The 26,434-nt window shown below is 44.2% G+C and overlaps 1 protein-coding gene across 1 annotated transcript in view; it reads left to right on the top strand.

Annotated features, from left to right (window-relative positions):
- The window catches only part of MOV10 (Mov10 RNA helicase), a 127,810-nt gene that overhangs the window by 65,617 nt on the left and 35,759 nt on the right, over positions 1–26,434 (top strand). Inside the window, exons 8-10 of the mRNA XM_073667181.1 lie at positions 13,319–13,473; positions 20,125–20,298; positions 21,127–21,274. Of these exons, the coding sequence (XP_073523282.1) occupies positions 13,319–13,473; positions 20,125–20,298; positions 21,127–21,274 (477 nt within the window). The remainder of the gene's footprint in view (positions 1–13,318; positions 13,474–20,124; positions 20,299–21,126; positions 21,275–26,434) is intronic.

Raw genomic sequence — 26,434 nt, 5'->3', positions numbered from 1 at the left:
TTCGCTGCTTCCAGAAAGACCTGACCTACAAAACTGTCCCACCAGTTAACCCCTTTAGTGAAGACGGTAAAAAAAATTAAAAATTAAAGCATCGTTCTTTGCTTCGTTTTTTATCATCATACCGCCAAACAAAAAATGGAATAAAACGTGATCAAAAAGATGAATGTAAATAAAAATGATATAGTTGAAAACGTTATCTTGTCCCGCAAAAAAAAAGCCGCCATATAGCTCCATCAGCCGAAAAATAAGTTATAGTTCTTAGAATAAAGAGATGCAAAAATTATTTTTTCTATAAAAGTTTTTTGTGTAAAAGTGCTAAAACCTAAAAAATTATAAATGTGGTACCACAGTAAATGTATTGACCCGAAGAATAACACTGCCTTATCAATTTTACCTCACGCAGAATGGCATAACAATACAGGAATTGTTTTTTTTGTTTGTTTATTCTGCCTCCCAAAAATTGGAATAGAAAGCTATCAAAAAATGTCACGTGCCCGAAAATGGTACCAATAAAAACGTCAACTTGTCCCGCAAAAAACAAGCCCTTGCATGACTGTTGGCCAAAATATGGAAAAAATTATAGCTCTCAAAATGGCGATGCAAAAACTAGTCTTTGCAAAAAAAAGGAAAAAAAAAGTTTTTTTTAGTGTCACAGCTGTCAATCATAAAAACCCAATCTAAATCTGGTATTGCTGTAATCGCACCGACCCGAAGAACAAAGTCGTCTAATCACTTACACCGCATGAGGAATGGCGTAAAACAAATGCTAGGGTTAGGGTTGCGCTAGGGTTAGGGGTTGGGCTATGGCTAGGGGTTGGGCTAAGGTTGGGCTATGGCTAGAGCTAGGGTTGGGCTAGTGGTTGGGTTAGGGCTAGGATTGGGCTATGGGTTGGGGTAGGGTAGGGCTAGGGTTGGACTAGGGGTTGGGGTTGGGCTAGGGTAAGGGGCTAGGGTAAGGGGTTGGGCTATGGCTAGGGTTGGGCTATGGCTTGGGGTAGGGCTGGGCTAGGTTGGGGTTGGGGTAGGGTTGGGCTATGGGTTGGGCTAGAGTTAGGGCTAGGGTTGGGTTAGGGCTAGGATTAGGGGTTGGGGCTAGGGTTAGGGTAGGGTTGGGGCTAGGGTTAGGGCTAGAGTTTGGCTAGGGTTGGGTTAGGGCTAGGATTAGGGGATGGGGTGGGCTAGGGTTGGGTTGGGCTATGGTTAGGGTTGGGTTAGGGGCTGGGCTAGGGTAGGGCTAGGGTAGGGCTAGGGTAGGGCTAGGGTAGGGCTAGGGTAGGGCTAGGGTAGGGCTAGGGTTGGGTTAGGGGTAGGGCTAGCATTGGGTTAGGGGTTGGGCTAGGGTATTGGTTGGGGTAGGGCTAGGGTAGGGTTGGGCTAGGGTTAGGGGTAGGGCTAGCATTGGGGTAGGGTTGGGGGTAGGGCTAGGGGTTGGGCTAGGGTATTGGTAGGGTTGGGCTAGGGTAGGGTTGGGCTAGGGTTAGGGCAAGCGTTAGTGCTAGGGTTAGGGATTGGGCTAGGGGTTGGGCTAGCATTGGGTTAGGGTTAGGGGTTGGGCTAGGGTTGGGTTAGGGCTAGGGTATTCCTAGGGTTGGGTTGGGGTAGGGTTAGGGCTAGGGTTGGGCTAGGGTTAGGGGTTGGGTTGGGCTATGGCTAGGGTTGGGCTGGGGTTAGGGGTTGGGGTAGGGTTAGATAAAGATAAAAACAAAATGAGCAAAAAGACTGCATTAAATAGCATTAGTGCATGAAAATAATATAGGGTACTCAGTTAACATTATTTTGATAAAAAAAAAAAACGTAAAAGCCATCCCTCACCGTGTCAAGTCGACCCTCTTCAGGATGGTCCTAACCTCTAGAATTAAAACCTTACCATATGTCAAATGACGTAAATGTGTATAAGGGCTGAGCAAGACTGAGACCCTGAATAATGGCCACCCAGAGATGGGAAGCTATATAAACGTAATGTCCAGCTCAAAGAAAGGGGAAGCCACACCCTTATTTGCACAGAACCTGAAACAAAAACCTGAAGAGACGTACTGGAATATAAGTTGATACGCATGCAACGTGTAGGCACATGTTCACACTGGCCACTAAACAGACAAAACCTAAGATAAAAATAAAATGAGCTAACAGCCTGTTGCTGACTTTCCTAGGAAACTGCGACTTTTACTATATGCTACAATACTGTTATAATATCAACCGTATCTATACTCTGCACAATTAGGCAATTTCTATTTTTGATGATGAATAAAAAAATTAAACAACTACAGTGCTGTCAGTCAATCCAAAAGGTTAATAAACCTGAATATTATGGATTTAAAACTGGCTCAGTGATCATACTCAAAGAGTGGTAATACATGGTTGCACATCCAATTGGAAGAGTGTTTCAAGTGGGGTACCACAAGGCTCTGTCTTGGCCACAGTGTTCAACATTTTTATAAATTATCTGGATAAAGGAGTTGAAGGTAAACTATTCAAATTTGCAGACTATGCAAAGCTAGGAGTGATAGCTAACCCTAGAGAAGACAGAAAACATTTAGAAGGACCTAGATAAGCTTTAAAAATGGGCAGCGACTAATAGAATGGTATTTAACAGGGAGAAAAGCAAGATTCTACATCTGGGCCAGAAGAACGAAAATGACATCAACAGAATGGGAGGAATAGAACTAAGCAACAGCACTTGTGAAAAGACTTGGGTATACTAATAGATCACAGACTGCATATGAGTCAACAGTGTAATTTAGCAGCAAAAAAGGCAAACACAGTTCTGGGATGTATTAAGAGAAGCATTGAGTCTAGATCACATGAAGTAATTACCCCCCTCTACTCCTCCTTGGTCAGGCCTCATCTGACATACTGTGTCCAGTTCTGGGCACTGCATTATAAAAAAGACATTGAAAACCTGGAGCAAGTTCAGAAAAGAGCTATGTCCTACAAGGAATGGTTAAAGGATCTTTGAATTTTTAGCTTGCAAAAAAGAAGGCAAAGAGGAGACTTAATAGCTGTCAACAAATATCTGAACAGATGTTGCAGTGTAGAGGGATCATCCTTATTCTCATATGCACAGGTAAACACAAAAAGCAATGTAATGAAACTGAAAGGGAGAAGGTATAGATTAGATGTTAAAAAAAACTTTTTGACAGTGAGGGTAATCAATGAGTGAAACAGGCTGCCATGAGAGGTGGTGAGTTCTCCTTCAATGGAAGTCTTCAAACAGAGGCTGGACAGACATCTGTCTGAGATGGTTTAGATCAGTGTTCCCCAACTCCAGTCCTCAAGGCCCACCAGCAGATCATGTTTTCGGGATTTCCTTAGCATTGCTCAGGTGATTGCATCACCTGCACAGGCAATAATTCCATCACCTGTGTAATGGTAAGGAAATCCTGAAAACCTGACCTGTTGGTGGGCCTTGAGGACTGGAGTTGGGAAACCCTGATTTAGAGAATCCTGCATTGAGCAGGGGGTTTGACACGATGACCCTGGAGGTCCCTTCTAAATTTTACTTAAATAGAATGTTAGGCTGCGTGCCCACTATGCATTTTCAAGCGGAATTTCTGTAGCGAAAACGCTTGGTAATATGTGCCCCATGGTCCCCAATGATGATCCGCATGTGCTGTGCACATGCTGCGGATTATCATTCCGGAAAAATACGCAACATGTCCATTATTTTTGCGGACACGCAGCATAATTGCCGCCATTGAATCGCTTAATATCCGCATGACTACATTTGCACATGCGGATATTAAGTGATTCAATGTGCGGATGGTACCCGGGTCTGGAGAAGAAGAGACTCTCCTCCAGACCCAGGTACCACATGACCGGTCATATGACTAAATGACGTCATGAAAGGTCCTTTTAGACCATCGCGAACCATACAAGAGACCAGACGCATCGCTGAGGAGACCGGGGGCCATCGGAAGGTAAGTATAATGTTTTATTTTTTTCATTCTTTACCATTTTTTTTTTTTTTTTAACTTTTAACTTGGTCACTCTATATAAATCCATGCCTTTTGCATGGATTTATATAGTGTGACCAAGTTGTCAAGCACTTTTCCAAGTGATGCTAAAATCGAAAAACAAAATGAAGACTTTGAAATGGCCTAGGCGAAGTCCTGACTTTAATCTGAGATGCTGTGGCGGTTCATGCTCGGGAACCCTCCAATGTGGCTGACTTAAAACAATTTTGAGTGGGCCAAAATTCCTCCAGATCGTTGTGAAAGACTCATTGCCAGTTATCGCAAACGCTTGACTGCAGTTGTCCCTGCTAAGGGTGGCCCAACCAGCTTTTAACCCCTTACTGGTCTGGGGTGTATTAGTACGCCCCAGGCCATCACCCTCGATTCGGCACGGACTCCGGCGCTGAGCCCGCACTGAACCAGGCACATGTCAGCTTATTCTTGCCCTGCCCATCGATGACCCCGTCACGTGATCGCGGGTCACTGATGGGTGGGCATGACAACCCTGAGTCTGCAGCAGACCCCAGTGGTTGTCATGTAAAGATCGCTATGAGCACCACCTAGTGGTCGGCACTCATAGTACAGGAGCATTTCTGCTACATAGAGGTGATCTGCTCATCACCTCTATGTAGCAGAGACGATCAGACAGTTGCTGCTTCTAGTCTCCTATGAAGACTATAGAAACAAGCAAAAAGTGTATGTATGTGTATATATAATAAAAAAAAAGTTAAATCACCCCCCTTTTGCCCCATTCAAAATCAAATAATAAAAAATAAACCCCACATACACATTTGGTATCTACGCCAAAATAGTATCAATAAAAACGTCAGCCCGGCGCGCAAAAAATTAGCCCTCACCCGGCCCCAGATTCCGAAAAATGGAGACGCTATGGGTCTCGGAAAATGGCGCCTTTTTTTTTTTTAAGCAAACTTTGGATTTTTTTTCACCATTTAAATAAAAAGGAAACCTATATATGTTTGGGGTCTACAAACTCGTAATGACCTGAAGAATAATGATGGCAGGTCAGTGTTGGCATCCAGTGAACGTGGAAAGAAGAAAAAAAAAAAACTGTGGAATTGCATTTTTCCAGTACGTCCCCATGACAGCACCATAGGAGGAGTAATCCCCTCAGTGTTTTTCCTGTCCCTACACAGGACAGGGAGTACAAAAGGAGCGCTGGTGCAGGAGCACTGGTGAAAAGTTTAGCCCGAGGGATCGGGGGGGCCGCGGCTCTCTCCTTCACGCAGCCAAGCGGGTCCTGGGCTGACACTCCCTGTCGGAAGTCCCTCAGCCCTCCGGTGTGCTGGAGCCTCCGGGTGCCGCTTCCCCATCGCCGGAGCACTCTGCGTCCTGCTCTGGGCGGGTCCGGCTTCTCCCGGCTTCAGGACCGCCCGGCGTCTAAACCGGAAGTTCGGAGATGACTACTTCCGGTGGCGGTCACGCAGGAAATTCAAATCGCGGTTAGACCAGATGCCAGGGAGCAGGAGAAAATGACAGGACGACCAGGTATGGTATAAGAAAGGGGGCTGGGGAGCATCAAAGACAGGCTTACAGCTTAGGTACTCCTGACAGTTAAATGGCAGATACAGTACAGACCAAAAGTTTGGACACACCTTCTCATTTAAAGATTTTTCTGTATTTTCATGACTATGAAAATTGTACATTCACACTGAAGGCATCAAAACTATGAATTAACACATGTGGAATTATATACTTAACAGAAAAGTGTGAAACAACTGAAAATATGTCTTATATTCTAGGTTCTTCAAAGTAGTCACCTTTTTGCTTTGACTGCTTTGCACACTCTTGGCATTCTCTTGATGAGCTTCAAGAGGTAGTCACCGGAAATGGTCTTCCAACAATCTTGAAGGCTCTCCCAGAGATGCTTAGCACTCAAGCTCACCCCAAACCATCTCGATTGGGTTCAGTTCTGGTGACTTTGGAGGCCAGGTCATCTGGCGTAGCACCCCATCACTCTCCCTCTTGGTCAAATAGCCCTTACACAGCCTGGAGGTGTGTTTGGGATCATTGTCCTATTGAAAAATAAATGATGGTCCAACTAAACGCAAACCGGATGGAATAGCATGCCGCTGCAAGATGCTGTGGTAGCCATGCTGGTTCAGTATGCCTTCAATTTTGAATAAATCCCCAACAGTGTCACCAGCAAAGCACCATCACACCTCCTCCTCCATGCTTCACGGTGGGAACGAGGCATGTAGAGTCCATCCGTTCACCTTTTCTGCGTCGCGCAAAGACACGGTGGTTGGAACCAAAGATCTCAAATTTGGACTCATCAGACCAAAGCACAGATTTCCACTGGTTTAATGTCCATTCCTTGTGTTCTTTAGCCCAAACAAGTCTCTTCAGCTTGTTGCCTGTCCTTTAGCAGTGGTTTCCTAGCAGCTATTTTACCATGAAGGCCTGCTGCACAAAGTCTCCTCTTAACAGTTGTTGTAGAGATGTGTCTGCTGCTAGAACTCTGTGTGGCATTGACCTGGTCTCTAATCTGAGCTGCTGTTAACCTGCGAATTCTGAGGCTGGTGACTCGGATAAAGCAGAGGTGACTCTTGGTCTTCCTTTCCTGGGGCGGTCCTCATGTGAGCCAGTTTCTTTGTAGCGCTTGATGGTTTTTGCAACTGCACTTGGGGACACTTTCAAAGTTTGACCAATTTTTCGGACTGACAGACCTTCATTTCTTAAAGTAATGATGGCCACTCGTTTTTCTTTACTTAGCTGCTTTTTTCTTGCCATAATACAAATTCTAACAGTCTATTCAGTAGGACTATCAGCTGTGTATCCACCTGACTTCTGCACAACACAACTGATGGTCCCAACCCCATTTATAAGGCAAGAAATCCCACTTATTAAACCTGACAGGGCACACCTGTGAAGTGAAAACCATTTCTGGTGACTACCTCTTGAAGCTCATCAAGAGAATGCCAAGAGTGTGCAAAGCAGTCATCAAAGCAAGAGGTGGCTACTTTGAAGAACCTAGAATATAAGACATATTTTCAGTTGTTTCACACTTTTTTGTTAAGTATGTAATTCCACATGTGTTAATTCATAGTTTTGATGCCTTAAGTGTGAATGTACAATTTTCATAGTCATGAAAATACAGAAACCTCTTTAGATGAGGTGTGTCCAAACTTTTGGTCTGTACTGTATGTCTCACCCTGATTACCCTCCCTGGATCGCCCGCCCCACAGTCATGTAAGTGTACCATTACCCTTTTTTATATGGCTAATGGAGCTTGCACTTACCAGGCCCTCCAAATTTTTTATAGGAGGTCTCTGGGCAATTACCACCTCCTTCTGAGAAAAAGAAGGATAGAGGGAAAAAGGCCACAGTAAAATCCAACAGGTGCCTGGATTGTAACATCAGACTTCCCGACTCGTATACAAAACGTCTATGTGCTGAATGTAGAGCTTCCATGCTAAAGGAGGAGCACGGGGCTTTATTAAATGAGATGTGTAGTATAATCAAAGAAGTTCAGGCTTCTATTACGTCTCTGCAGGCCCCAGGTTCAGGAGTCCAGGATGTCCCAGGGCGCCAAAAGACCCAGAGAAGATATAGCACCATCTTCTGAGGGTGAAATCAACCCATCTGGCGACTCTGACAACAGTGAGACCATTAGTCCACCTCAGGGCGGAGAACGAAAAAAATATATGTTCCACTCAGATGGTATGGATATTCTTCTTCTACGAGCCATCCAAAACACGATGCAGGTAGAGGAAACGGAGAAGAGCACTAACATTCAGGATGAGATGTTTGGTGGTCTTAGAACCTAGAGATCCATGGTTTTCCCTGTTAATGCTCACATGAAGGACATGATACTGGAGGAATGGGAGGATGCTACATCTATTGCCAGATCCATGAGAGTTTGGTTAGAAGAGTTAGAGCGTCCCCTACGGGATGGCACCCCGAGGGAATCTCTCCTTCAATCATTGCCCCTATTAAAAATGGCAACAAATTTTATGGCCGACGCTTCGGCTGAATCGGTCAGATTTGCGGGCAGAAATAATGCGCTTTCCAACTCAGCCCGTAGAGCTGTTTGTTTAAAAACATGGTCTGGAGATACAGCTTCTAAGAACAAACTGTGCTCCATTCCATTTTCAGGGCTCAGATTATTCAGACCACTATTAGACGACATTCTAGAAAAAGCGTCAGATAAAAAGAAGGGCTTCCCTGAGGAGAAAAAGGAGCAGCCTTTTCGCAAACCCTTTCCCTCCCTTAAATATAACACTCAGAAAAAAAGGGGGATCCACAAGCTGGAGTTTTAATAAGGGGAACAAAGATAGGAAATACCAGCCCAGTACTAGCTCCCATCCAAAACAACTGACTATGTCAGAGTAGGGGGGTGATTAAAGTTTTTCAAAAACTGTTGGCATCGGGTAACTCAAAATCCCTGGATACTAACAACTATAGCGCAGGGTTACAGGATAGAGTTTTCTCAAAAATTTCACCTGACAGAGGGTTCCTCTACCTCTTTCCCATCTACGGGCAGACATAGAGAAGCTGCTACATCAGAGGATTATTGTGCCAGTTCCAGAACACGAACAACATCGGGGCCATTACTCCTCTGTTTTCAATAAAGAAACCGTCAGGGGAGTTCCGTACAATTAACCTGAAACCCCTAAACCGATGGGTACGCTACAAAAAGTTCTGCATGGAATCGGTAAGATCAGCCATTCCTCTAATAGACGCAGATGTGGTAATGTGCACCCTGGACCTCAGGGATGCATACTACCACCTGCCAATACATTGCTCAAGTCAGCAATATCTGAGGTTTGCACTACCATCAGGCAGTCAGATTCTACACTACCAGTTCCGATGTCTTCCCTTTGGCCTGTCATCTGCTCCCAGAATCTTTACAAAGATCATGGCAGAGGTAGTGGCCTATATCTGACTCAGGGATATTACCATCATTCCGTACTTGGACAACTTCCTGGTGGTGGCAGTATTTCCTCTAAGTATTACGAAACATCTGGAACTTGTCCTACAGACATTTACCAGCCTGGGTTTGATTGTAAACAAAGAAAAATCCAATCTTATCCCCAGTACTTCACATCTTCCTGAGAGTCCATCTCAGCTCCCGAATGTGAATGTCTTATCTCCCGAAAGACAAGATGCTCTCAATTCCACAAAGGATTTGTTCTTTTGCAAGAGAGAAGAAACCTTCGATCCGAAAGGCAATGAGTATTTTGGGAATCATGACGTTATGCATCACCTGCGTCAGATGGAGCCAGTTCCATTCCAGGCCTCTACAAAAATGCATCCTGGAAGTGACAAACAGACATCAGAATTACCTAGACAGGAAGATGTCTTTGACCCGAGACGCCCAGGACTCTCTACACTGGTGGCTGGACCATAAGAATCTACAGAAGGGAGTGCAGTGGATTCTGGAACCTTGTCTTTTAGTGACCACGGACTCAAGTGTCTCAGGATGGGGAGCTTGAGTGGGAGATTCTTATCTCCAAGGAACATCATCCACAGACATTCAGACCCGATCATCGAATTTTTGGGAACTGCAGGCGATCTGGGAAGCCCGACAGAAAAGCCGGGTGGTCTTAAGAGACAGACATGTAAAAATCTTGTCGGACAACATCACGGCAGTCTCTTTCATCAGACATCGGGGTGGACGAAGACACCCACTTCTCCAGTCCCTGGCCAACAGGATATTCTTAGGGATAGAGAAGATGATGAGCTCCATTTCAGCAGATCCAACAGTCAGGAGGCAGATTACTTCAGCAGACGTCAGATGAAGGCTTCAGAATGGGAACTGAACGAAGAGGTGTTCCAGCGACTAACTCGCAGATGGGGGCAGCCGCACCTAGACCTTTTTGCATCCAGAACGAATGCAAAGACGACATCTTTCTTCTCACTCGACCCAGGAGATCATCCTCTGGCAGTGGATGCTCTCTCACAATATTAGGGAGAAGGCCTAATATATGCCTTCCCACCTGCTCCTCTAATTCTGAGAATGCTGCGGAAAATTCAGGAAGATCGGGTGACAGTCATAACAATTGTCCCGTTCTGGCCAAGGAGGAGTTGGTTCTCCCTTCTACGTCATCTAGCATTGCATTTTACCATTTCAGGAAGATCTTCTGACGCAAGGTCCTCTGTTGCATCGGCATCAACAACTCCAGCTCTCAGCTTGGCTTCTGAAGGGGAGTACCTGAAGAAACAAGGGCTTATCTGTCAGAGTGATCCAGAATATGTAGACTAGGGGAGAACCTGTAACCCAAGTCATATATTAAAAAAAAAAGTCTGGAGGACCTTTTTGTCAGTTCCACAGGACGGTAGATACCTCTCAGCCAGACATCCCTGCAAGCCTTGATTTCTTGCAGGTGGGATTTGACGCAGGTCTTAGACCAAGTACCTTGAAGTTGCAGATTGCAGCACTAGGTGCTTTCTTCGATACATCATTGTCCTCGCATCCCTGGATAATCAGTTTTGTCAAGGCAATCCAGAGACTTGGGCCTACCCAGAGAATTTCTTCCCCCTCCATGGGATCTGAATCTTGTCCTAAGAGTCCTTTGCAAACCTGCCTTCGGCCCAGTTAATGAATTAGGAATAAAGAACTTGACTTTTTTTTTTTTGAAAACAGTCTTCTTGGTCGCAATCACCACGGCTAAATGGTTGGGTGAAATCCAGGCTCTATCTGTTGTTGAGCCTTGTATGCAGATTCAGGATGATTGCATCATTATCAAGCTGGATCCAAGTTTCTCCCCGAAGGTGGTGTCATCGATGACCTTAAACCAAGACGTGGTTCTTCCATCATTCTGCAAAAACTCTAGGAATCAGAGGGAGGAAAAGTTACACCATCTCAATGTCCGCAGAGCAGTGTTGGCCTATTTGGAAGCCACTCGGAACTGGAGATTAGACTAGACTCCTTTTTTTATACAGTTTGGGGGAAAAATAGAGGCAGGAAGACTTCAAAAACATCCTTAGCTAGATGGGTCACATCCATGATTAATCTAGCATATCTTTCAGAAGGACAGCCTCCCCCTGAAATTATGAAAGCCCATTCCACCAGAGCAATTTCCACCTCATGGGCAACTAGAGCAGGGGCTCCCATTGAACAGATATGTACCGCAGCCACATGGTCAGGACATACTATTACTACTTATGGTCTGAAAAATGCGGTAAATTTTATTGCATTTTTTTTTTTTTTTTTAGGTAAGTGAGCTGACAAAAAAATAAAGCATTTTTTCCCCCTTTCTCATTGTACAGGTTATTTTAAATTTAGCTAATATTTCTCTAATTTCTTTATTTTTAACAAGGGAGGAGGTGATTTTTACTTAGTCCTTTAGGGGACTTGAACCTGCGATCATCTGATTTGCTTGTAGTGTATATACTGCAATACTAAAGTATAGCATTTTATAGGACACCTCATGATCTCCTACGGAGCTCTGCCTGTGGCAGAGATTCACAGGAAAGTCAAAATGGCAGTTTTCCAATACAAAGGTTTAATGCTTCTAACGTAAATACAGATACAGTAATCCTTAACTTGTCTGACAGCACAATACTGTATTAACATAGCCATGTAGTATGTCATCAGACAAGTTATGGATTCATACATGTGTACCAGTTCTGAATAATCAGTTCAGGAAAACTGCATCAGAATCGAAGATTGTATAGGAATACAGCACCAAAACCACCTTCAGGACATGAATGCAGCACCAGAGCTGCCATCAGTACATGAATGCAGTACAAAGCTTAAGGGTACGCTCACGCTGGCAAGTAGCCAGCGTATAACTCGGACGAGTGCTAACCGATGTTTCATTGGAGAGCAGTCTTTCCAATGTTGTACTATGAAGCATTGCCAACTAGCTTTTTTTTTTTTGTTTGTTTCTCATGCCCGGTCGGCATGATAAAAAAATTGGTGCATGCTGCGATTGGCAGCGTATATCAGACGGCGAGCACCCATACAAGTCTTTGAGTGCGTGCAAAACGTCGAACTGAACTCTCATGTTATCTGACTGCAGTCTGATATACGCTGACTCTCACAATTGAGCAAATGAAGACATTTAGTTCTCAATCTTCTCCACACCTGTGATCCGATTCTTGCATGCAAGAGAATCGGATCACTGTAAAATGATACTCAGCTCACGCTTACAGAATTTGAACTGAGGGTCATTTATATATAGCATCTAATTCTCTCGAATGAGAGAATCATAGGATGCTATACGCTAGTGTGAGCGAACCCTAATATTTCAATGTTGGGGCAACCCCTCCATATACACATGTATCACATGAACCTATAACTCTCAGGCACTATGTCCTTAACATCCATCATATACCCATGCTTTGTCCCTGAATAAATAGTCGCCTATTACTGTGCTCCCAGCAGAAACTATGACCACCACAATCTGCACATTAATCCCACCCTCCATCAACAATAAAACTCCCCTGTATTTTCGACTTCATTGAGCGCTTGCCGTACTGTCCTCTTCTGTGTCACACCAATGAATGTCACAGGGTGATGGTGACCTCATCACATCACTACTCGTCTAGTAGAGGAGACGATTAGGGCTCCTCTGCATGTCCATGTACTCATTTATTCAACTGAATTTGTGTCTGAAAACTGAATGCAGGAATATGCTGGCTGTCAGTGTAACAACTGGTTTGGAGAATCGACCAAGTCCCGTTCCGGGAAAGGGGGGTCCTTACTTCATTGCAGAAGCAGACCTGATTTAAAAGCCATTTTAGGTAGCTTCTTGATTCTGCTGCTTTAGAAAATGCCAAGCTGTCATCAGAGTGAAAAGGGGGTACTTTGATGAATCTAAGGTTTTAAAATTAACCTGTCACTTGATTAATTCTGCCCAAACTATGGGCAGCACGAATCTGAGCCTGACTGCACGATTGCAACCAGGCATATTTTTCTGTGAAGTACTCAGTTTTCTCCACATGTGATTTTTTTTTTTTTTTAGAAATTGTATAGTTTTAAGTGCTGGCTGGGGACTATAAGTAGAGAAGTGACTAGTCTAGCGCTGGGCAACATTGGTCCTCCGCCGAATCTTTTAAGTATATATTCTCTGAAATGCCGAAGCGCTTTAAGGAAAAGTATACCTGGCAGCAATCGTGCCGTGAGGCTCTAAATCATGCTGCCTGTGGTTTGGGCAGCATGAATTAAATGACAGGTTCTCTTTAACATGCATATGAAACAAATCAGAATGTTTCTTTACGTCTTGCTTCCAAATGTGCTCCTCCGTTGTTTGGCTGCCTTTAGTCTGAATCTGCAACATGCACATTCCAATAAAAACATAGAAAACCACTGCACGAACAGGTGAGTCCAAACTTTTGACTGGCTCTGTATATACCAGCGCACTTACAATTTTGCTTCTTTTCTATTATTGGCACAGGTGCCAGGTGTAGCTGAAAACCGGCCTTCAGTATTAAAGGGCGATCACCTTTTTGTAACGAAGTCTGATGAACGTCAATTTTCCCATAAAATCAGCTACAAGGGCTATGTGCATGGTGTTGAACTGGAAAAAGTCAGACTTGGATTTTCTGTGAAGTAAGTGTTCAAATGTAATAACATGTTTAGGCCATCTAAGATTGGTCAAATGCCAAAGACTTTTTCTTTTAATTAAAAATAAATAAATAAATAAATTCAGTGTAGCAATTATGTAATATAGGTCATTGGAAGGGGGCACTTTTCTATTGCCACATATGATCTATGCAAGTGGTTCTCAACTCCAGTCCTCAAGACCCACCAACAGATCATGGGATGGGTCTTGAAGTCTGGATTTGAGAACCACTGATCTGTGTTACACGCACGCCGCCTAAGTTCAGATAGGGGCGAGACCAGTTACATGAATTTGCTGGAATCCTGGGGGAACAGTTACTCAGGGCGACCATAGGCTGCCGCTTCTCTCAGGCACACAATAGATTCAGTTGCTGACCAGACACATCTGACAAGAGTCTTCATAAACGGTAGAACAGTAACCTTTAATGAGGCACGGCCAGTGCAATGCAAATGTGTCTTTGAGCAACAGGCTCCAGTAATAACAGTACAGTCTCCTTTGCAGCACAGCAGTACACAGTCTATTATCCGGTAGCACAGTACAGCACAGTTTTGATGCATACACAACAGGCTTTTCCTTTACAAGAACTCAATAGTACACAGCATTCTTTATCCTGCATGGAGATGGAGGGAGGGAGGATGTGATGAGGGAGATGATCTCGATGACAGGCTTCCTTCCAGTCCTTATCTTCCTGGCTGATAATACTCCACACTGTTAGCTCAGGGAGTCTAACTGACCTCTGTTTAGCTTCCCTTCTGACCTGAATTCTGTTCCCTTGCCTTCTGTGAGATAAAGATCATAAGCCACCTTTCTCTTCGGCTCTGGCCAGACAGTAAACAACTTCCCCACAATCCCCCTGGGGCTCTGCTAAAACACTCCCCTTCTCCTGTGACTGTGTTAACCCCTCTAGTTGCTGGATGCTTCTGGAGCACAACACTTCCTGTCTCCTATGCTTGTGTTACTTCTAATAGTTGCTGAATGCTTTTAAAGCAACAGCACTACTTCTGCATGTCACACTCCGCATATGTGACATGCAGAAGTAGTGCTGTTGCAAAGTCCAAATGGAGACCTAAAGCCTCAAAGCTCAACCGGTTAGTTTAACATATCTTTAGCTTTATTAAAGAAGCACTCCCATCAAAATTGTCCTGAAGCTCTATGTAGAAACAGGAGGTAAATTTTCCCTGTATGAGTAATAAGTCACTGCTAAAGTCCCTGGCAGGGGATGGGGGAGGGGGAACAGCTGGGTCAGTAGTTAAAAAGGGAGATCATAAATGCAGGGACAAGAGACTTCCTGTTTCTACATAGAGCAGAGAAAAGAAAATAATTAACTGGGTAAAATAGGCAAAATGAGCAATTGTAAGTACACAGTGCTATATAATATGATTGCAATATATTAAGAGGATAAAAACTTTAATGGGCGTACTTCTTTAAGGGGGTTATCCAGGATTAGAAAGAGTCTGACCTACTGTAACAGACAGCTAGTGGACAAGAGTAGCAATGTTTCTATTAAATGGGTTGTACGGTCTAAAACTACAAGTCTGCAGTCTCTCTGTGACTGCAGATTTGTGAACCCTCATATCGCACACACTGTGAGGATTCTCCGGTGCTGGCGCTGGGAGAGGAGGGGGCATGACCCCAAGTGTGTGATTTGCATACATGTGCCGACTAGACTGTATCCGGCCTCGCTCAATGCAAATGTATTGAGTGAGTCTGGATACAGTCTAGTCGGAATGTGTCTGGAAGTATGCAAATTGCACGCTTGCAGTCACATGACCACTCACTGCCGGCAAGGATTCGCAATTCTGCAGTCACAAAAAATGCCTACAGACTTGTAATTTTAGATTGACCACTCCTTTAACCTCTTTCTGACATGAAACGTATCCATATTTCCCGGTGGTCTGGTACTTATTGACCAGGAACGTATGGATACGTCTAGGTGATTTTGTGCGCACAAAGGCTGTAACACATCCGGGTCACCAGAGCTAGGAAAGTTGCCAGATCATGCACAGTGCATGATCTAACAGGTTTGTCTGTCAGTGCAGAACTGTCAGTTTGTATAGTATAGGAATGTTCCTGCATCCCTATACTATAAAAGTGATCAGCCTGCAATTAGTGAAAGTCCCAGAGTGGGACAAAGTGTAAAAGTAAAAAAAAAAACATTTTAAAAAATATATATTTAAAAAAAAAAATCACAAAATAATCAAAGTATATTGTACCCATAAATATTTTTATGGAAAAAAAAAGTACACATTTGGTATCTCCATGTTCGGAACGACCTGACCTATAAAACTTTCCCACTAGTTAACTCCTTCAGTGAACACCATAAAAAATTATGCAAAAAACGATGCTTTATCATGATGCCACCGAACAAAAAAGTGGAATAAAACGATGAATGTAAATATAAATGGTACCTCTGAAAACATCTTGTCCCGCATAAAACAAGCTGCCATACAGCTCCATCAATGGAAAAATAAAGAAGTTATAGCTCTCAGAATAAAGCGATGCAAAAATAATTATTTTTTCTATAAAATAGGTTTTGTGTAAAAGCGCCAAAACATAAAAAAAAGCTATAAATGTGGTACCGCTTTAATTGTACTGACCCGAAGAATAAAGCTGCCTTATCAATTTTACCACACTCGGAGCGACATAAAAAAAGAACCTCAAAAAACCAATTCCTGAATTGCTGTTTTTTGTTCATTCTGCCTCCCATAAATCATAATAGAAAGCGATCAAAAAATGTCATGTTTCCGAAAATGGTACCAATAAAAACGTCAACTTGTCCTGCAAAAAACAAGCCCTAACATGACTGTCGGCCGAATTATGGAAATATTATAGCTCTGAAAATATGGCGATGCTTTGCAATAAAAAGCGTCTTTTAGTGTGTGACAGCTGCCAAACCTAAAAACCCGAAATAAATCTGGTATCGCTGTAATTGCACTGACCCGAAGAATAAAGTCATCTAATCAATTATACTGCAAGAGGAACGGCATAAAAAATAAATAAAACCAATTCTTCACCTGCTGTTGATTTGTTCAGTCTGCCTCCCAAAGATCGCAGTAAGGCTCAGCTCACACTTATTCTGCGCTGAGCGCTTACACCGGGGTTTCCGTGTAAATCTCTGAAATACGTGATTCAGACAGAACCCGTGGAGGAAGATTTCCTATAATAAGGCAGATTGAGGCACTGTGGACATCGCCTGGCCTATGATCTGTTGGCATACGTCTTTTTATTAGGCGTGCATAAAAGTGCCGTTGCCCACAGTTTTGTGCACTACTGAAAAGGACACCTTTGAACAGAGGCCAGACTGCGTCCAGAGTAACTCTGCTGCCTCATTATAGTGAATGGATCCCTCGGGGGGGTTCATCTGAATCACGTCACTTGGAGATTTAGATGGAAACCTTGATATATGTGCTCAGCGTAAAGCGCTGGATAAATCTGGTCCAAAATGTTATGTAAAATGTTACCAACAAAAGCTTTAACTTAATCCACAAAAAAAAAGTAAGTCCCCACTCAGGTCCGTCATCTGTTATCGGAAATATAGGGGCTTCCACATTACTAATAGCACAAAGCCTCTGGAAAAGCACCAATGGCTCATTGTCCACACCCTCACCCCCCACCCCTCAGAAGAAATTGAGCAAATTCTGCACTCCCAAATCCAAATGCCCCCTTCCTTTCTGAGCTCCAGTGTGTGCCGAAACCGCAGTTAGCCTCCACATGTTTGGCATTTCTGTAGCGATGAGAGCCTGCCTAATTTACAGGTGTGCGTCTCCAGAAGCACAAGCTGGGCACAACATACTGGTCACTACAACTTTGTGGTCACTACAATGGCAGTTTGAAATTTTCACTCAGCAACATCCACTGCTGCTTGTTTCTGGAAAAGACCCATGAAGTCAAAATCGTAACTACACCTGTAAATAAATTCCCAAAGGGATATAATTTCCAAAATGGGGTCACTTGAGGGGATTCTGCTATTTTAGCACTTAGGGACTCTGTATATGGAGTCGGCATTCTATTCTAGAAAAATCTGCGCTCCAGGAGGCAGATAGTGCTCTGTCCCTCCCGAGCCTCGCCGTATGACTAGGCAGTACTGTACAGTCACATATGGGGTATTTCTACATTCAGCAGAAACTGTGGGACAAACTTTGGTGCAATTTTTTTACCCAATACCCAGTGTGAAAATGTAACCTCTGGGGCTAAAAAAAAATTTTGGTGCTAAAAAATATATTTTTTTCTTCACTGCCCAATGGTATAAAATTCTGTGATCCACCTGTGGTGTCAATATGCTCACTGCACCCCTAGATGAATTCATTGAGAGGTGTAGTTTGTAAAATGGGGTCTCTTGTGGGGGGTCTGCTGTTTTGGCACCTCAGGGGCTCTGCCAATGTGACATGGCACCCTCAAACCAGTCCAGCAAAATCTGAACTCCAATATTGTGCTTCTTCCCTTCTGAGCTTTGCACTGTGCCTCAAAAGTAGTTTTCGACCACTTATTGGGTATCAGCGTACATAGGAAAAATTGCACAACAAATTTTTGGGTCCATTTTCTCTTGCTATCCTTGAGAAAATTTGGGGCTAAAACAACATTCTTGTGGGATAAATTATATACATTTTTCCAGATCCACATTGTAAAATTCTGTAAAGCACCTGTAGGTTCAAGGTGCTCACCACACGTCTAAATACATTTCTTGAGGGGTCTAGTTTCCAAAATGGTGTCTTTTGTGGGGGTTTTCCACTGTTTAAGCACATCAAGGCCTCTCCAAACGTGATATGACGCCCGCAGACCATTCCATCAAAGTTAGCGGTCCAAAATGTCACTCCTCCCTTTCTGTGCCCTGCTGTGTGCCCAACAATAGTTTTGCCCCACATATTGGTGCTCAGGAGAAATTGCATAACCAATTTTTGGTTCCATTTTCTCCTGTTATCCCTTTTTGAAAATAGAAAAAAAAATTGGGTCTAAAGTAAAATTTTTGTGAAAAAAAGTTAAATGTTCGTGTTTTTTTTTTTCTTCCACATTCCAAAAATTCCTGTGAAGCACCTGAAGGGTTAATAAACTTCTTGAATGTGGTTTTGAGCACCTTGAGAGGAGCAGTTTTTAGAATAGTGTCACTTTTGGGTATTTTCTGTTATCTAGACTTCAAATGTGATGTGGTCCCTAAAAGAAAATGGTTTTAGTAAATTTTGTTGGAAAAGTTAGCAATCCGCTGGTCAACTTTTTTAACCATTATAAGTTCCTAACAAAAAAAATTATTTTGGTTCCAAAATTGTGCTGATGTAAAGTAGATATGTGGGAAATGTTATTTATTAACTATTTTGTTTGACATATATCTCTGATTTAATGGCATAGAAATGTAAAAATTTGAAAATTTCAATATTTTCTAAATTTTTGCCAAATTTCCATTTTTTTTTCACAAACTCCAGTAATATCAAATACATTTTACCACTATCATGAAGTACAGTATGTCATGAAAAAAACAGAGTTATTACCTTATAAAGTGACAGTGGTCAGATTTTGTAAAAATTGGCCTGGTCATTAACGTGCAAACAGCCTTCGGGGGTAAAGGGGTTAAACAGGGATTATGCCATCATTTAAATATGTTTTATGATCTTTATAATGAATAGAATATTTGCCATTGACATGCTGTTGACCCTTTTACTGGAATTTTTTTTTATTACATACATACATATTATGGCGCCACCTGGCACATCAACCTCCTGAGCTGAGTACTGGTGGACATCTTGCTCGGTTACTCAGCCAACAGTTGGTGTTGTGATCCTCTGCTGACTGCAAAGTAGCCTGTAGAAATGGATATCTTTCTGCTCTGCTTGTCCCAGAAGGAGCAGTATATCTGCACTATAGTTGAGTGGATGTCTTCTGGAAGACAAATCAGGGGGAATGATATTGTTAGCTGCCAGAGTGGGGAGGAGCCCACCTAAAGTGGAGAGAGTAACCTTAACAGAATGAGGACACCTGTCGATAAAAAAAAAAACTCACTTTTTTTTTTAAATGTTAGAAATATATTGTAAATTCATTTACACGGAAATTAGTAGACAGGACTTCTGGTATGAAAACAATTCATGGGATAGCATCTATTTTAAATCCAGTGGGGTGGGGGGGGGACATGGAATCAAAATTCCTGCTTTTTTAACTTTGTTATACAGCTTGAAAGTTGTAAAAGAAGTTTCTTTATCTTCTGGATTGATATTGGTTTTATGGCACTACCAATATCCACTAAGGTTCTCAATTTTCTCTTCATAAAAAGCTGAGAAAATCGCAAACACAACATGTGACTTTTGACTCTCTCCATAAATGGCTATGAATGAACATTGAGAGAAGCAGGAAAAGAAGGTACGTGACCGTAAGTAAGCAAATTGCATATGATCGGTCACGTGATGGCCACTAGAACCGGAGAGTGGAATGGAATGCGAACGGCGTATGCTACACACTGTTATGATTTGGCATGCTGCCAAAACCCTAGCTGGGAAAACCCCTTTTAACATAGCATGGCATTCTTTCACCACGACTCTGGCCAATAAAACTTTTTTCGCACTCAGAAATATATGCCGAAAGCTCTGTGAACTTTGAATAATCCAAGTGACTTGTATGTGGAACGTCACTGATGACTTTTTCTTTTATTTTATTAGACTTGTGCAGAACTTTTGTCAAGGAATGGAGTTTGATGTCACCTTTACTTTTAACCGCATGCCACTGCAGGTCCAACACAGGGCAGTCGATCTAGCTAAAAAAGACAACCTGAAAGAATGTCTGTTTCCGAGTGGATCACGCCAACAAAGCATTATCAATACAGACAGGCTAAGGTAATCCCTGTCTGAATTTCTGTGGGAAGATAACTTTTGGACCATGTAATGCTGAAAAGGCCTTAGGCCCCCATTCACACTAGACTAGTGTCAGACGAACCTACCGATATCAACGTCAACAGTCTAATATATATGCATTCCCCGCCAGATGATTGTTGGAGGAGATAAGGATCTGGCATGTCCAATTTCGGACATTGGGTCGTTTTTTTCTTCTCTAAAGAGAGAAGCTGCTTCCAGAGATGTCTAGCAGCTGTAGTCTCATGGGGAACCATATGGGAGCATCCAGCGAGAAAGCTGCATAACTGGCCAAACCATCGTTTGAGTAACCGCTATCTAAAGTGTATAGGGGATTTTAGCCCATCAGGACAACCATATTCACCATTCTGCATTTCCTTCCTGCGATGGTTCAAAGCAGTTAAGCCGATAACAAGCGGTTCTTAAACTGGCAGACTCGTGGAGTTGGTATATCGTATTAGTCTGTATGTATTGTGGTAGATTGGTCAAGAAATATATAGGTAAGATGTGCTGCTTTACTGTGGTAATGGGTGCTTGGCACATCATAGGTGTTTGGGTGAAAGTGAAAACTAATAGTTGTATGTGATTTCTACATTGATGGCTCTTTTCTAATGTAGATGGTGGCAAAGGCGAGGATGAGTGATGTACCGGTAATAGAGGATGTGTATAAAATCTATATAATACAGCATCTCCACTTAATATAGTTTTCAAAATTGAGTCTTCCTATTTACAGTGTACATAGAAAAAGTTATCATGTCTTGAAATAACTGATACATAAGCAACATAATGATAAAATATGTTTTCCTTTACAAGCCTGTTTGACCGTAAACTTGAGAATAATGAAGAACAGTATATGGCTGTGAAGAGTATTGTAAGTGGGTTATCCAGACCAGCTCCATACCTCATATTTGGCCCACCAGGAACTGGAAAAACTGTAACTTTGGTGGAGGCCATCAAACAGGTAAAAGTTGTAACTCATTTTATCTAACTACTTAGCGCTTCTCATACTTAGCTTTTAGGGTATGGGCAAGTGCATCCTGGGAGATGGCAGGATTAGTTAGTAGTCCCAAAGGATCCTAATTTTTGTACCCGATATCTCCTATGCTTTATAGGAATAAAGCCTTTTTAGATCTTTTTAAACTTTTTTGATTGTAACCTGTAAACTTGTACAGCCCTAACACAGCTTTATCTGTACATGGATATCCAAGATTAATAGATCTTCAACGTTGATTCTCATGCAGACGTCCGTGTAACACTGTGCATGTACAAACGGTAATGCTGCCGGTCTCCTGATCCGAACTTGACAGCCTCATAGGAATATTGTTGTTGTGTATCTTGCAAAATCGCGGGCAGCATTAACCGCGGCGTGGATGCATGCCATGTATACAATTTTCTGAAATGCTCTGCGGTTGCATAGAAAATATACTTTGATCATTCAGACCATCCGTGCCGACCCAGGCCGGCTTTTCCTACTGCAGGCGGTTGATAGGTCACTCACTCGTGTGTACATGGGGAGAGACTTGTCAATCGCCTAGAATAGTGCTGGGAAGAGCCGGCTGGGGCGGAGCTGGATTAGTCTCCTATCTGGCTATGGTCCCCAACCGGATCTTTAAAGTGTTTGGGTTTTTTTTCTGAAACCCCAGTGTTTTAGAGGATAATATACGTAGCTGCAATTCATGCTGCGTGTAATTTGGACGGCATTAATCACCTGAGAGGTAAACATCAAGCCTATGTTTACCCATAGCATAAATTCTGCAATTTTTTTTTGACTGCTGCTTTCTATCTACGTGATTTCTGCAGGTGTCCGCCATAGAAATCTTCTGATTATTACGTTTTGTTTTCTGCATTTGCCCCTTCTTGATGAATTTTTGTGCACATTTTAAGCAGCAGTTTTAAAGCGTTTTTTTTTTTTTCTTTGAGTAAAGTAAAACCATAGTTCTGCACTTAAAAAGGCAACTGCGCCTTTTTTTTTTTTTTTTTTTTTTTCAGGCTTCCAATAGGAGCTTCTGACGCGCCCCCTGTGCCGTGTGTGTAGGAGAAATACCCGGAGCCGAGTCTCTGTAACGCTGGGGGTTATAGTCTCCGTGGCGGCGACCCGGTCCCGTGGCTCAGGGTGGTCAAACCAGTGGCAGATCTGTTTATTTGTGTTTTGTAATGCTTAAATGTCCAACTACGCCACCAGTGGATTGCAGCCACTGAGAACCGCCGCTGCGGGCAGACCGCTGAGGCTGATGTTGTGTGCGCAGCAGGGGGTAGTAAAACTCCCCACGGGAGGAGTATAGCCTCAGGGCAGTGAGTGCAGATGGTGGGGGTGATAGTGCACGGGAGCAGCAGTAATGGCTCAGTCCAGTGATGCAGTCCAGGGTCTTTACTCAGTTTTACACTCCAAGCCACTTCTGCAGGTAATGGCTGCCCACGACGTGCTGTGCTCACCAGGTGAGGGGCTCGGCCAACTCCCATGTACCTTTTTGGAGTGCTTTTCAGGACCCCCTTCGTGTGTCCTTTCTCTGGCCTGTCGTACCCCACAATTGACCACGTTTCTGTCCAGCTGCCTCGGGCCTTGGTGGGCAAACATATGTTCCGTTTCCCTGGGTCCTATGTGGTGCCTTCCTAACGGGTGTAGTGAGGGGCCGTGCACGTACAATGCCACGGCCTCCGGTTACTAGCTGAGGGTAGTTGCTCTCCTCCACTAGATGAGGGATCCGGTTCCCTTTTCTTGGCCTGACCCCCCCCTACTCTGGTAGCGGCGGGCGTGCGGTGGCGGCTGGCCGGTCCTCACCCCTGGGGTCCCTTCACTCCACTCCTGCAGCCTCCTCCATTCCTCTCCTCTCCTTTCTTCTCCTCCAGGCTGAGGCCTTAAGACTTGGCCTGCCTGCGGAGCAGAGCCCATGCAGAGCCTCTGCTCCCAGCCTCCTTCTCTCTCTGCTCTCTCTGACTGAACTGAACTGAACTCTGATCTAAGATGGTGTCCACCTTGTATATCTTCTACCCAGTGCACCCAGGATCTACTCTCCCCACCCACACACTACCGGGTTCCCCCTTTCTAGGTGTTCTCTTCCCCCACTCCAGCCAGGGACAGGGGCAGTTGTGCTCACTCTTGGGAGTATTGTCGCCCTGTCTCCCGGAAATGTGGTGTAGTGCATGTGGGTGTTAGGGTCCTGAGCCACACTCCATCCTTACCTAGAAGTGGGATATCACACCTCTGGGTGAGATGCAATACCTCTGTAGCGACCGAACCCTCGGGGCGCTACACTTCCATATAAGGAAAATTTAGAATAATAAAAATATAGGACTAGTTAATAAAATATATACATTTTATTGAACATATATTTAAAAAACACACATTAAAACCAAATAAATACAGCCTCCAAATAACCAAATAAATAAATACAAACTTGTTCATTGGCAGTAGATTCTCCTCCTGTATTTATTTGGTTTTAATGTGTGTTTTTTAAATATATGTTAAATAAAATATTTGTAGTATTCTATTTTTCCTTGTATGGGAGTTTTCTTTTTTGGCAGATCTGATTAAGCATTCCCATTAATTTATAGAACCTATTTAGGCTCCCAGTAGCAGCTTGGAGAGAAAAAAAAGGCACCAAAAATGCAGGGTTTAACTGTAACTTTATATGCACTGTGGGCATGAGTTTTCATGAAATCACATCCACCTTTCCTGGAAAATTCAGCTGACTTTCTGCACGCAATGAGTGTGTCTGTAACACCTATAGCAAACAGAGTACAAAGCCATGTGATCTTCATAGGTAAACATTTGACAGTAGAATGGGTTGTACTGAAAAGACAAACCTGGTACTGTCTTAATCTGCAACCTTTTGTGACAAACCAGTTTGTACAATTTCTGCTCTGCTCCATCACCTGTAAGTACACACCAGGAGAATGCTATCTACTGGATGTGACTCGCCCCCTGGGCCGTGGGGTACCCGGAACCGGGCTTCTGTAGGATGCTGGGGGTAGTAGTGGCAACCCGATCCCGTGACTCAGGGTGGTCAGACCAAATGTTGTGGCAGTCTATTTATAGATTTGTGAATGTCCGACTACGCCACCCGTGGATTGCGGTCAGGGATAACCGCCGCTGCAGGGCAGGCCACTGGGGCTGGTGTTGGTGTGCAGCACAGAGGTAGGATAACTCCCCACGGGAGGAGTGTAGCCCCAGGGTAGTGTAGGTGGATGTTGGGGGTGATAGTGCAGGCCACAATAGTAAGAGTTCAGAGTCCGCTTCAAACAGTTCAGGGTCTTTATTGTAGATATTATTAATGACCAACAGTAGTACCGGTTAGGAATGGGCCTGGGTGTCTGAGAGCATTCGGGGAACCCCACTGGTTAGCGTGAGTGTGTAGGCCTACCGTTCTCTCTATGCTCTTTCTGACTATCCCCCCTCTTCGTGGTGTAATAGCCCACGTTCCTGAGCTGGCCGTGTACTTCTCGCCTGTATGGCTTGCGACTCGGGCCTTGGGTACCTTTTGCTTGCTCCTCGCTGTACTGGTCCCTCTGTGTGGCGGAGCCTCCAGGCTTCTTAGGCCAAGGGACCTGAAATCCCTCGCGGGTTGGTTCTCTGCTGCTGGGCTTATAACCCTGACAGCCTCGGACCCCAATGTCCGGTTGTGTGATTCTCTCAGCCAGGACCGGCTCTCGTCGCCTCTGTCCCTGACTTGCAGTCTCTCCTCTGCCTCACGGACTCCTCAGCTGCTGCTGACCTGTCCCTTTTCTCTGAGAACCCTTCTGGACACTTCAGAAGTGGGTTCTGGTCTCTCTAACCCTGCCCCAGTTCTAGCTTTTATAGGTCAGCCAGCTCCCCCTACTGGCCTGGGACAGGAGGTGCTGCATGCTAATGGTCCCTAACCAGGGAACCTCCCTCCTGCTCTCAGACACAGGTTATTGTTTGTGGCATCCAGGCCTGGGGTGACACATTCCCCCCTAGTAAAATTTAGTACTCCGGACTAAACAGGAAACACAAATACTGGGTATAAATGATAACATAACATATATACAAGTACATTTTGTCCTTAAGGTCACGGCGCTTCCGCGACCGGGTGTCCATGTCACCCAACTAGGTGACGTCTTGAAGGGTGCGGGGACCTGTCTCCATAAACCCCAAGTTCCTGGCCTTGGGCGTGGTGACAAGGCTGAGCTACCTACTTTGGACCACAAGGAGGCCACACCGGACAGGTTTTTCTTCTGTGGCCATCTTCGCAAGAGGGCACCAAGTGCAACTATCTACAAGACAGTTCCGGCCATTCAGTGTCCATGACCTGTCAGTCCATTGAACTAGGAAAAACTGGAAAAACATTATTAACCAGGTAACAAACATAAAACATTAAATATATACTTTGCATTCAGATTCTCCAGCGAGCTGGTATTTGACCCCTAGTGCTCCGGGTTGACCTGCGTAACCCACTGTCTGGTGGTGGTCTAACCTGGCTTTCCCCACTAGCATTTAGGGTACAGCTACTAGCTGGGTTTACACGCAGTGCAGGCAGCTGTCTGCGGGTCCTTTGGTTTACCGCAGGCATGGCAGGCTCACTGTCAGCAGAGGGTTGACTCTCCTGGGCTGCTGGCATGGGTTCTTCTGCCTCCGGGGCTGCTTGTTCCTCTTCTTCCTGCTCTCCTGTAGGTTCCTGCTGGGTTGGTTGAAGGAAGTGTCGGACGGGTACCACTATGGCGTCGTTTATCCAAGTCCAGGACCGGGGGAACTCTCCGAGAACGGTGCTGACCATTTCTTCCTTGTCCACTGCGGGCTCAAGGTCATCTTGATCTTCTCCTGCACTCTGTAGTTGCTTGGGGCACCTTTTTAGGTGGTCTCTGGAGACTGTGCTAGTGGTTTCTCCTCCATCCTTGGTAATTACACATACCTTCGGGTTGTTGTGGTCGGACTGCAGTACTGTGTACGAGTCTCTCTCCCACTGGTCATCTAGCTTGTGAAGCTTTCTCTTCCGCTTCAGGACCTGCTCGCCAGGTTCCAGGGGACCAGCAGGGGCGTGTTGGTTGAAGAGCCTCTCTTGCTTTTCTCTTGCTTGAGCCAGGCTCCTCTCCACGCTCTCCTGTACCTTCTTGTACTGTAGCCGCCGTTCCGTATCCCAGTCCGCGTCTGGGGAGGTGTCCTCGG

This window comes from Phyllobates terribilis, unplaced genomic scaffold (assembly GCF_046119375.1).
Source record: "Phyllobates terribilis strain yellow unplaced genomic scaffold, ASM4611937v1 Scaffold_2__4_contigs__length_985480577, whole genome shotgun sequence".
Lineage (NCBI taxonomy): Eukaryota > Metazoa > Chordata > Amphibia > Anura > Dendrobatidae > Phyllobates > Phyllobates terribilis.
This window is presented reverse-complemented; position numbering and strand designations above follow the sequence as displayed.